Below are 12,427 nucleotides of genomic sequence, written 5' to 3'. Positions count from 1 at the left end.
AGAACTCTGAATGCTTTTATTAAGTGTTTTTAATGTACTAAATACATTTTCTTACATACAATATTACATATTTTTATCAATGCAGATTTTAAAATGATATTTTATACATATATTTAAAAATATATATCTTAAAACATTAACACAACAAACGGGTTTAGCTTCTCCAATTACCTTTTCTGATTAGATTTTCTAAGTGAAGCAAATAATACAATTTAACTAGTAAGGTTAGAGCCACTTGTAAATCTAACTTCTAAACCAATCAGTGAGCTCCTCAGTCCTCAGAATGTTACATATAAAACTGGGTTTCCACCGTACAATTTGAAAGATTTCTGATGGTGGGGGAAAAGTGGTGGCACTGATCGGGAGTCGTAGGTCTCACACTGGGACAAAGAACTTAAACATGGCGTCTTTGGTTGTACGACAGTTCTATCAAGTGTGTCTGATATTTTTGAATGTTGGTCGTAAAAAAGAACTCACGCTGCGCTCACTGCGATCACTCTCTGTCAAACATGTGACCAAATAAGAATATGTGTGAGAATAAACAAAGTAAAAGCAGAAGAGCTAGTTGTTGAGCAGTGCACCTAGCATGTTCCGCTAACCTCAGCTAAACGGTCCAACTCCAGTGACGCTGCCACACAAAGCTTTCTCCCTTTCCCTCTCTCTTTCTCTATTCCCTTTAAAAAAAGTGTTTTAAATACAGTATAGCGTCCAACACATACTTTGAAGATGTACAACTACAGTAGGGGCCGGTAAAAGCACCATTAAAAGTAACACAACAACAACAACAGGTTACCACACGGAGCTGCGATCCTGGTATCCGCTCAGACAAACGCCATAACTGACCACGTGATGATCGCACCGTGTGAGTGTGTGCTGTCATATGACTTTAAATTCCCCCCCAACTTGTAACGTGACATCCATCCATCAATCTTTTAGGATAAAAAACATGGTGAAGTGGACACCAGACTTAACAACAAGCCGAACCCCACGAAAAACTCAAGATCTGGAGCTACACGGCGGTTAATGCCAGAGACAGTGAAAGATGGTAAATGTCACGCTTATCTGGCACTTTTCTCCCTTCAAAGCATCAAGGAACCACTCACCCATTCACCAAGCAGTGTACGCAGACACTAAAGTTTACCCTAACTCTGAAAACATATTAAAAAAGCATCCGTCTCCATCTCGAACTCATTCAAACAGGTTAACTTGGAACACATTCATCAGCCATCAATTGTTCAAAGTTGGTTTACAATTGCTTCTTTTCAAAAAACACTTGCCAAAAGGTGATTACTCCATGTTCACTTTGAGGTCATCCGCTCGGGCCCTCTGCTCCCGTGTCACCCCGAGCAGCAGAGAGTGGGAGGCTGGGAGCAAACTGAGATCCGAAGCCATTATGACCCTTTCCCCGAGCAGCAATCAGCAGATTTCACAGCAGAGCCAGGCGTGTAATAAACCCGGTCCCAATCAGAGAGGGCTAATCTTGGGTAATGAGCGCAAAGGGCAGGACCCGCTGGCACCACAACCTCCACAGAGACAAGGGATTTAAACAGGCGAGGATCAGGAGAAAGTCTGGAGTTAGAAAAGTGATCGAGAGCTGACATCATGAAATAACGCAAACCCGGACGTTAGAATATAATGGATTTTCTTCTGAAAGAAAGAAATATCAGCAACCTTCAGAAAAAGCAAAGGTTTAAAAGGCATCCAACATCGGTTTCCACGTCGTTAGATCTGAAGTTATAGTTCCTTGTGTACAAAGGACTGCGTATGCCACAAACTCTTTATAAAACGCTCTCTTCGCCACGCAATTTGTTCTTTGGAAATCACACCTGGAGTTGCAAATCTGCGTATGTTGTGAACCCACGTTACGTCACGCCCTCTCCACACCTCCAAGCGCTGCAAATGGAAATAAAAAACCCAGAGAGATTTACCTAAACATAAACCGATAATGAGCGGGTTTGACTGAGAGACACGCAGCAGAAGCAGTCACGCCAAAGGCTTTGTGGCAAATAAGAATGAAAGTGCCTCCCTCTTCATTTGACTTTGAATTGCCTGTATTTATTATTCAAGCAGCAGTTGTGTTCTCGTTGTGCTTGGGACGCTCACGCAGTAGAGGTGCGTGACGATCGGCCCCGTTCACTCACATGGATACGAGCACGTGGAGGTTTGGGTGGCCCTGGAGGGAGAATGGAAGCAGCCAAACGCTTCTGCAGCAAAGACAACGTGCAGGTAAAACACACACGCTTAAAACTCACATATTAGGCTATAAGTCCATGTACCATTTAGACAGGACAAGCTCTCTGTTCTGAGATGAAAAGATAGTTCTTGGTCAGGTTCCTGCACGGGCTTGGTTCACGTCGGATCATTCGGGCCAATCTAAACTCCAACGTGTCGCGTGTCCGGTCCGTAATAGTGATGTGGTGTGTATACTGCGAATACACTTCCATCCTCTGCTTCCTCCTACTTTCTTTCTTTATAAACTATATTTCATATTGTGGTTGACCTCTAGTCTGTTCATTGCTGTTCTCGTGTTTTTCCTCCTTCACCTCTCGAGGATCGGTTCTGTTTCAGACACTGCCGATATGTTGACCCGTGGATCCGGACGCTCCTCGACCGCCCGGAGGAACGCTCTTCGCTCCAGACGCTCTCTTTGCCTGCTCTCTTTGACTGCTCTCTTCGACTGCTCTCTTCGACTGCTCTCTTTGCCTGCTCTCTTTGACTGCTCTCTTCGACTGCTCTCTTCGACTGCTCTCTTTGACTGCTCTCTTTGACTGCTCTCTTTGACTGCTCTCTTTGCCTGCTCTCTTTGACTGCTCTCTTTGACTGCTCTCTTTGACTGCTCTCTTTGACTGCTCTCTTTGACTGCTCTCTTCGACTGCTCTCTTCGACTGCTCTCTTTGCCTGCTCTCTTTGTCTGCTCTCTTTGACTGCTCTCTTTGACTGCTCTCTTTGCCTGCTCTCTTTGACTGCTCTCTTTGACTGCTCTCTTTGACTGCTCTCTTTGACTGCTCTCTTTGACTGCTCTCTTTGCCTGCTCTCTTTGCCTGCTCTCTTTGACTGCTCTCTTTGACTGCTCTCTTCGACTGCTCTCTTCGACTGCTCTCTTTGACTGCTCTCTTCGACTGCTCTCTTCGACTGCTCTCTTTGACTGCTCTCTTTGACTGCTCTCTTTGACTGCTCTCTTTGCCTGCTCTCTTTGACTGCTCTCTTTGACTGCTCTCTTTGACTGCTCTCTTTGACTGCTCTCTTCGAATGCTCTCTTTGCCTGCTCTCTTTGTCTGCTCTCTTTGACTGCTCTCTTTGACTGCTCTCTTCGACTGCTCTCTTTGTCTGCTCTCTTTGACTGCTCTCTTTGACTGCTCTCTTTGACTGCTCTCTTTGACTGCTCTCTTTGACTGCTCTCTTTGACTGCTCTCTTTGCCTGCTCTCTTTGCCTGCTCTCTTTGTCTGCTCTCTTTGACTGCTCTCTTTGACTGCTCTCTTTGCCTGCTCTCTTTGACTGCTCTCTTCGACTGCTCTCTTTGACTGCTCTCTTTGACTGCTCTCTTCGACTGCTCTCTTCGACTGCTCTCTTTGACTGCTCTCTTTGCCTGCTCTCTTTGCCTGCTCTCTTTGACTGCTCTCTTCGACTGCTCTCTTTGACTGCTCTCTTTGACTGCTCTCTTCGACTGCTCTCTTCGACTGCTCTCTTCGACTGCTCTCTTTGACTGCTCTCTTCGAATGCTCTCTTTGACTGCTCTCTTCGACTGCTCTCTTTGACTGCTCTCTTCGAATGCTCTCTTTGCCTGCTCTCTTTGTCTGCTCTCTTTGACTGCTCTCTTTGACTGCTCTCTTTGCCTGCTCTCTTTGACTGCTCTCTTTGACTGCTCTCTTTGACTGCTCTCTTTGACTGCTCTCTTTGACTGCTCTCTTTGCCTGCTCTCTTTGCCTGCTCTCTTTGCCTGCTCTCTTTGACTGCTCTCTTCGACTGCTCTCTTCGACTGCTCTCTTTGACTGCTCTCTTTGACTGCTCTCTTTGACTGCTCTCTTTGCCTGCTCTCTTTGACTGCTCTCTTTGACTGCTCTCTTTGACTGCTCTCTTTGACTGCTCTCTTCGAATGCTCTCTTTGCCTGCTCTCTTTGTCTGCTCTCTTTGACTGCTCTCTTTGACTGCTCTCTTCGACTGCTCTCTTTGTCTGCTCTCTTTGACTGCTCTCTTTGACTGCTCTCTTTGACTGCTCTCTTTGACTGCTCTCTTTGACTGCTCTCTTCGACTGCTCTCTTTGACTGCTCTCTTTGTCTGCTCTCTTCGACTGCTCTCTTTGACTGCTCTCTTTGACTGCTCTCTTTGACTGCTCTCTTTGACTGCTCTCTTCGACTGCTCTCTTTGACTGCTCTCTTTGACTGCTCTCTTTGACTGCTCTCTTCGACTGCTCTCTTTGACTGCTCTCTTTGTCTGCTCTCTTCGACTGCTCTCTTTGACTGCTCTCTTTGTCTGCTCTCTTTGACTGCTCTCTTTGTCTGCTCTCTTTGACTGCTCTCTTTGTCTGCTCTCTTTGACTGCTCTCTTTGACTGCTCTCTTCGACTGCTCTCTTCGACTGCTCTCTTTGTCTGCTCTCTTTGACTGCTCTCTTCGACTGCTCTCTTCGACTGCTCTCTTTGACTGCTCTCTTTGTCTGCTTTGATCAACTGTCCTGTGAGATGAAGCACCCTCTCTCCTCCTGAGTGGTTCGGGCTCCGCGGTCTCTGGTTTTTCACAGTTGCACTTCGAGGCAACTACTGTCGTGATTGTGGGACAAAAATACATTGAACTGCATAAGGAGCCAAATAGAAAATATGGTAAACAGTTCACGAGACTCTGATGTGAAACTCTGATCATCCTGGTCTAGTCCTCTTGTAGAGGCCATTATAACTTACAGCTAAAAGTGGGCTAATGAAAATATATTTATGTTATTGTTCAATTTGTTAAATGTTTGTTTCATTTGGTTAAAAAGATGCCTAACCTCTTTTGGAACAGGTGAGGGCGCTCTAGAGCAGGGGTGGGCAATTATTTTCCTCCGAGGGCCATATTCGAATCCAGGCAAGTAGCGGAGGGCCGGCCCCCGATCATTGGTGTGAAAAAAAAAAAAAAAAAAAAATGAAATATCAAAGAAAATATCACTTTTCTGTCAAATATAGGCAATTGAATCTATTATTTAATTGATTTCACGTCATATGTATTAAGGAAACACGTGCAGACAGATGCCGTAGTTTGCCCACCCATGTACTAGAGGGTGGAGTCTGCGTTTCAAGGTCCAGGCAGTTCTTTAGGTTTTTTTGTAGATATTATTCAGCTGTATTTTTTGTTAGAACCTGTGCACTTTCTCATCATAACTACTCACCATCAGCCGTAATTGTGAGTCTGAACGCTGATCATTCATCTTTAAGCACGTTATACAAGCGAAGGCCCTGGAATGCTGGCGTGTGAAGACCCCCACGTTACTGCACAAGTTACAGCATTTTCCAGAATATATCACACCTTTTTTCATAGTTTGGCCGGGATGTGACTTATATGTGATATTATTTGTTATTTTCACATGACAACCACTAGAGGGCGCTCTAGGCTCTAAGCAACGCAGAAGAAGAATCTGCACTTCCTCTTCCTCTGGAGTTTGTGGAGTTGTTTAGAAGTGACACAGAGGAAGAAGAATTCAATGGGTTTAGTGATTTGGGGTAAAACTGATGCTTTGGTAAACTTGTTAGCATGTTCTTTATGCTATAGTTATCTGTTAGCATGTTCTTTATGCTATAGTTATCTGTTAGCATGTTCTTTATGCTATAGTTATCTGAATAGCTGTTCATATGTTACGTTAACATACCAGACACTTACCACAGTTCTGTCTGTGCCTCATGTAGCTGAAGGTGTTAGCGTTAGCATACGTCATGTAGCTGAAGGTGTTAGCGTTAGCATATGTCATGTAGCTGAAGGTGTTAGCGTTAGCATACGTCATGTAGCTGAAGGTGTTAGCGTTAGCATACGTACACACATTCACCATGTTCTCTCATCTATTATTCATTTAAAATGGATTTCAAGATTAAATGTCTATTCTTCGTCCTAGATTTTATCAAAAAAATGTCCCCCCAAAATGCGACTTATACTCCAGTGAGACTTATGTATGTCTTTTTTCCTCTCTATTACGCATTTTTTGTCTGGTGCGACTTACTCTCCAGTGCGACTTATAGTCTGGAAAATACGGTAATTCGTAGTTTGAAAATGTCCAAAACTATACACCAAAGAATCACCACAAAACTTCACTCAGGTTGTACTCCTCATCTTAAAACACTTTAAACTTCTGAAAACTCTATAAAATTCTAACCTAAAACTGTCCAAAAAGCATTTCCAGTCTGCCTCCTCTTTGAGATGCAGCGCGGGGCCCGGAGTCTTGGATCTCTCCTTGTGTAAAACCAGGGAAGCGCGTCGTGTTTCCCTCCTTCCTGAACATTCCCACATCCCGGAAGTGTTTGATTGATCCGCGCGCTGTCAGATCTGCGGAGGGCGAGGCGAGCGGTCACGGGCCTTCACTCCCAAACGCGCGCACTGAGCAGCTTACACAGTCCATGGAGCCGCTTTTCCCAACAGGACGATAACCGAGCGAATATTTAGTTCCCCTACATTAGCGCGCACACAGACTACATACATATATACATCGGCAGGAGGAAAAGTTCTAGTTTCAATGTTGAGTGTAATTCTGTGACTGCTTCCAAAAATACTGGGGTGAATTAAGACTAAAAGTGAGTTAAACCAGGACTAAACAGAAGAACTACACTGGCCCCAGAACTAAAGTCAAGCTAGTCCAAGTGCTAAAGTGAAGCTAACCGTGATTAAAGCAGCTCTAAATGGACTAAACTGGATGATAATGATTGTATAAATAATGCGTAAAAGGCAGTAGTGGAAAGTACTGTAGGTATCTGTGCTTTATTTAAGTCATTTTCTTATTGGATACTTTTTACTTTTTCTTGTTTGAACTGGACTGAAAGGAAGAAAGTCGGACACTTTTCTTATTCCTGTTGACATTCTGCCTAAAGTTTTGGAGTTTGACTTCCTGATAAGAAGACTGCGAGTGTGTGGACTAGAATCTGACCTCTACATGATGGGTCACAATGGTCAGTGTGAACCCTGCGGAAAAGAAGAAACTGTCCCTCGTGTTTGAGTGGAACAGGTTCAGAGTCAAGAGAAGATCGCTTTTATCCACCGTCTTTGCATCAGCAGATGTTCAGCTCTGATGGATTTTACACTGCATTTCTCAATATTCACCCAAATAATCATCACCGGTGTGTATGATTTGGATAATTAAAGGTGGAATGGACAATTTTTTTCAGCAATTTTCTTTATCATATTTCCTCGTGGCGTGGATAAATCATTTGTCCTGCCACGTATCAATCATAAAACGCACCTATCGCTCACCTGCAGCCGCGTCAGGCTCGTCCCCACGTTTCCGCGTGCCTAAGCGCATGGATCTATCATAATATAGTTCCCTCAGTGTACGGGGCAAAATGAAGACGGAGAAAGACAGTTCGAGCTGAGTCAGAAGTGGACAGAAATCTACAGGAGACGAGCGATGCGATGCGCTCCGTTGCGCAAATAAACAAACGCACGTGTGTGTTGTATCGGTCCGCACGGGGGAGTGGCATGTGCACTTCAACCTGCGTTCTCAAATCGCCGAAAAATCGTCCATACCGCCTTTAAGTAGGAAGGGGCATGAAAGGGGTGTGGTCCTGCTCCCTCTGTGCCCCTCACACACGTCTGCCTCTGTGCCCCTCACACACGTCTGCCTCTGTGCCCCTCACACACGTCTGCCTCTGTGCCCCTCACACACGTCTGCCTCTGTGCCCCTCACACGTCTGCCTCTGTGCCCCTCACACACGTCTGCCTCTGTGCCCCTCACACACGTCTGCCTCTGTGCCCCTCACACACGTCTGCCTCTGTGCCCCTCACACGTCTGCCTCTGTGCCCCTCACACACGTCTGCCTCTGTGCCCCTCACACACGTCTGCCTCTGTGCCCCTCACACACGTCTGCCTCTGTGCCCCTCACACACGTCTGCCTCTGTGCCCCTCACACACGTCTGCCTCTGTGCCCCTCACACACGTAGGTCTCTGTGCCCCTCACACACGTAGGTCTCTGTGCCCCTCACACACCTCTGCCTCTGTGCCCCTCACACACGTCTGCCTCTGTGCCCCTCACACACGTAGGTCTCTGTGCCCCTCACACACCTCTGCCTCTGTGCTCCCCTCATCAACATTTACGGCAGTGAAGCGCCCATTCTGTCCCACTGCAGACAGGTGACTGCCCTGTGTGTCTGAGCTGAGGAGAAGAGACAGAGGGAGGGGAGCACTCAGAGTGAGGCTCTGTGTTGTGCCATTTCTTCATAGCTTCATGCTCAAACCAAAGAAAAACGGTCACAGTGTCAGTCTGTCAATGACACTTTAAATAAATGTAATTTAAACTCTAATTGTTATTATTATTTCAGGCTAATGGGTGATTATATAGTTGCAGTTTGTATTTTGTTTGATCATACTTTATCATTTCTGAAGGCTGTGGGGGGCGTGGATACCGGTACATTTTTTATATCTCCCAAGGGGAGCGCGGGAGAAAAAGTTTGAGGAGCTCTGCTTTAAGCAATAAAGTGTAGTCGCGCTCGTCACCAGTGAGAGACGGTGAAGTGGCACCGAAAATAGACAAGAAGAAAAAGACGATTCTGCCCCCACAACACTTGCTCTGGTGATACGGTGCAGCATAAAACAACCTATATAAAGTATAACAGGCACTGATCTCCTGTTCTATGTTTAGTTTTACTGCTGCTAATTGGACGTGTGTGTTATGTTGGTGAGTATAAAAACATGTTGAAGGTACTGACTTTAGAGACACTTTAGAGAGGCGTCCCCGAGGGCCCCTGTTTCAGAGCAGTGAGAAAATAGAGCAGAGGTGTGGACGCGGCGTGAAGTCATACTAATACATTCATTTTTAAAAACATGTCATACAGCTAAGACAATGAACACAAGCTTATGATTCTGTTCTGTTCAAGTTATATAAAACTGTTTAATGTGTGTTGAGTAAGAAAACGTCTGCAGCTAATTATCAAGTTGTGAAGTTTGTCCTGTGTCGCGCGGGATCTGAATTACAATAGTTGTGAAGAATAAGCCACATAGTTTTAATACCACATTTAAACTGCAGTTGTGGCTCAGGAGGTAGTAACACCTTCCCTTTAACCCAGGTACAAACTGTGGCCTGGGGGCTAAATTCAGCACGGACACATTTTTCTTTGCCCGAAGAAGTACTTTTAAGTTTAAGACATCTATACAAAGCCAATATCAAACAGTAAGTGCCAGGATAACCACCTCAAATATTAGTAAAAGTGGTTGTGGTCTGGAAGAGGATCATGGCTCAGTCATTCTCTACCATCTTTGGAGGTGTTTCCCACTTTGACCTTGGGGTGGTTCCCACTTGCACCCTGCAGTTATGTGCGGGATGGTCTCAGGGCCCAGCTTACACCTTGGGTCTTGTCTGGTGTGGTAGATCTGGTATTCAGGTCCTGCTCCTGTCCTGCCATGATCAGGGCCTCTGTCCTTCAGACAAACTCTTTCCAACCATTTGTAGGATTTCGTGATATCAGCCACATCAGTTATGTTCCCGTGGTACATCCCGTGTAGGGGCTTATGACGATGGTCCCTCCAGCACCTCATCCACTGTCCCTTACTGCCTGAGACATTCACTGAGCACCTCATCTGCAGGAGCCTTGTCCTTGATGTACTTATAGTGATAGTGGCTCTCACACTCACTAGTCCTCGGCCTCCTTCCTTACGGCTCGTGTAGGCTTTGGGATGAAACCCTCCATGCTCAGGAGCTTTCGTGTCTTAACATCTGTGGTCTGTATCTCCTCCTTTGGCCACCTCATTATTCCTGCAGGGTATCGGATCGGTATCACTGGCAGGGCGTAGCCGTTTATTGCCTGGGACCCATTCTTGCCCTTGGGCTGCTTCTGAGGACTTTCCTCACTCGTTGTAGGTATTTGGCTGTTACTACTTTCCTTGTTACCTTTGAGGATGAGATTTGCCTGTGGGATTCCCAGGTACTTTTAAACCTCCTCAATGTCTGCTATTGTTCCTTCTGGAGGTGAGACCCCCTCTGTGTGGACCACCTTCCGAGAGGAAAGCTAGTCCACACAGAAGGGGTCTCGACCACAGAAGGAAACGATAGAGGAAACTGAGGATGGGTAAAAGTATATACAGCACATACTTTATACGTCTAAAGCTAGTTTAATAATTATTTAACTGTAAAGGATCTTTTTTTTTTACAACTTCAATTGTATATTTTTTCCACAAAATGTATAGCTGTCACACTGCAGTTAGACACAAGTCCCTAATCCCTCACGTGTAGCTAAACCTTCAACCCGGAGCTCTCCTGGTTTTGTCAAACTGTGTTTTTAAATGTGATCTTTCTTTTTTAACTCTTTCTGACTGAAGTGACTCCCAGGATATTTTTGAGTTTTTTGTTAAAACATTTTTTTGTACAATCTTGAGTTTAATTTTGTTTATGATCACGATTTCCTCCTAAAGTCCAAAGTCCAATTTTGGAGGAGTAATTTGTTACTCAAAACAAGGACATCACATGAAGTAACTATGTTCATGTTCATTTCTGCTCCTGGCACTATAAATGTGTCCGTCCCGTGTCAAAGCCACAGTGACTCCTGAGCACTAAAGTCTTCACATCACATTGAACGACCTTCAGCGTCTAAAACCTCCTTCATCCGCAGAGAAACGTTTGACTTCATGGCCGCTCGTTGCCTCCCGATACTCTTCTTGAGTTTGGCCGTCGCCGCTCTGCTGACACCACGAGCTGTAAGTACAGGACGATCCACACGTTTAGTCCTTGGTTTGGTCCTGTTCTTCTCCTGTTTCAGGCCTGATCCAGCCCAGCTTTAGTCCTGAGTCTAGTTCCCCTTTAGTCTCAGTGTTGATGTGGTTTGTGTGAATGCAATGTTCATTAATACATTTTGTAATTTCCCAATCACAGATGGCAGAAGGTGACCAAGGTAAGTGGAATTTATTTTATTTTACACATTCATATGGTAAATATTGTTTCCATGATTTGCCTTGATTGTTTGTGATGAAGGCTGTGATGAGGGCTGGACTCAGTCTGGCTCTCGCTGTTTCAAGTTCTTCAGTGAGGAAAAGTCCTGGACCGGTGCAGAGGTAACGACAAACAGTGTGAAAGATAATTATAAACATAATAAGAGGGATAACGATCCTTGTTTATTCTGCAGAAAAGCTGTCACTCGCTCGATGCAAACCTGCCCTCCATCCACAGTGAGGCGCAGAACACTTTCATCATAAAGGCCACAGGGAAGAACACTCTCACCTGGCTCGGTGGAAATGACGCTGTGCAGGTAAAACCTAAACGTCTGGTCACAAATCGACATCTACACAATCTTTTGACATGTTTTAAACTTCTGTTTTTGAACATCCACAGGAGGGGAAGTGGCTGTGGAGCGATGGAACCGCAGTGGAGACCCTCAGAGCCAAGCAACTCTGAAGGCAAAGAGCACTGCCTCATGATGAACTATAAAGGTACGAAACATCTCCATCCCTCTCACCTTCTGTCTCTTCTCCATAACTTCAGATAAAGGGCCATACAATGTTTTGGGGCCAGAATGTATACAAATTACACGGTTTTGATTTAACAAATAACTCAATTAATGTGTCAACTTAATTGCCTGTAAATTGTTCCTTCATTTTCCATAAACTGTTGCTGATTGATGACATAAACATGGAGATTCTGTTTTAGAACTCATCTCTTACTTTTATTTTTACATTTTTCTTGACAAACTGTAGTAATAATTAGAAAAGCACAAGAACTTGTATTTCATTTCTCTCTGAAAACAGACACAGGATTTTGGGACGACGGCCAAAACAGCTGGACTCAGTCCTACGTCTGTGCCAAAGATGGTCCTCAGTCTTCACCGACCCCTGAACCCAAGGATGTGTCGCTGACTCTGGAGTGGAATCCAAGTGATCAACAAAATGACCACATCTACTCTGCATTTGTAATCAAGCTGAATGCTCAAATGTAACTTTTCTTGTTGATTAAAACCTTTTTTTCCCTCACCATTAACCTTGTGTCACGTGTCCTTTGTCCTTTGTTTTTGAAAATATAAAACACTGCTCACTTTAAAAAGTAATAAATCAAACCGATTTTAGTCAAACTTTAGTTCTAGAACACTTTTAAGAACAACTGCAGTTGATAAATGTGCTGAATGTAAACGGTGAAGAACTACCAAGAAAGATGCTGCTTATTTTGTGTGAAAAGCCCTTGTATAAATAGATGTTTTTAGTGTAGTCTTTAAGTGCTGTAATGTGTGTTTAGCTCTGATGTGCAAAGGCAGGTTCTTCAGAGTTCGGGCGCTGCCACAGA

The 12,427-nt window shown here is 44.7% G+C and overlaps 1 protein-coding gene across 1 annotated transcript; it reads left to right on the top strand.

Moving 5' to 3' along the window:
- Positions 1–10,742: 10,742 nt before the first annotated feature.
- On the top strand, positions 10,743–11,548 carry LOC140377323 (galactose-specific lectin nattectin-like). Its single transcript, XM_072462691.1, has 5 exons — positions 10,743–10,854; positions 11,030–11,048; positions 11,129–11,208; positions 11,280–11,402; positions 11,486–11,548. Exons 1-5 carry the CDS (start codon positions 10,786–10,788, stop codon positions 11,546–11,548), a joined length of 354 nt encoding a protein of 117 aa, XP_072318792.1. The 5' UTR covers positions 10,743–10,785.
- The last annotated feature ends 879 nt before the right edge of the window (positions 11,549–12,427 follow it).

This window comes from Eucyclogobius newberryi, unplaced genomic scaffold (assembly GCF_026437365.1).
Source record: "Eucyclogobius newberryi isolate DKJ021-1_F unplaced genomic scaffold, fEucNew1.0.hap1 SCAF_4, whole genome shotgun sequence".
Classification (NCBI taxonomy): domain Eukaryota; kingdom Metazoa; phylum Chordata; class Actinopteri; order Gobiiformes; family Gobiidae; genus Eucyclogobius; species Eucyclogobius newberryi.
The sequence above is the reverse complement of the archived record's forward strand: the minus strand, read 5'-3'. Positions and strand labels throughout refer to the sequence as shown.

Coding starts and splice junctions, on each gene's coding strand:
- LOC140377323 (XM_072462691.1), top strand. CDS start 10,786: ATGGCCGCTCGTTGCCTCCCGATACTCTTCTTGAGTTTGGCCGTCGCC. Junction 11,209..11,279: donor AGTCCTGGACCGGTGCAGAG/GTAACGACAAAC, acceptor TTTATTCTGCAG/AAAAGCTGTCACTCGCTCGA. Junction 11,403..11,485: donor GTGGAAATGACGCTGTGCAG/GTAAAACCTAAA, acceptor GAACATCCACAG/GAGGGGAAGTGGCTGTGGAG.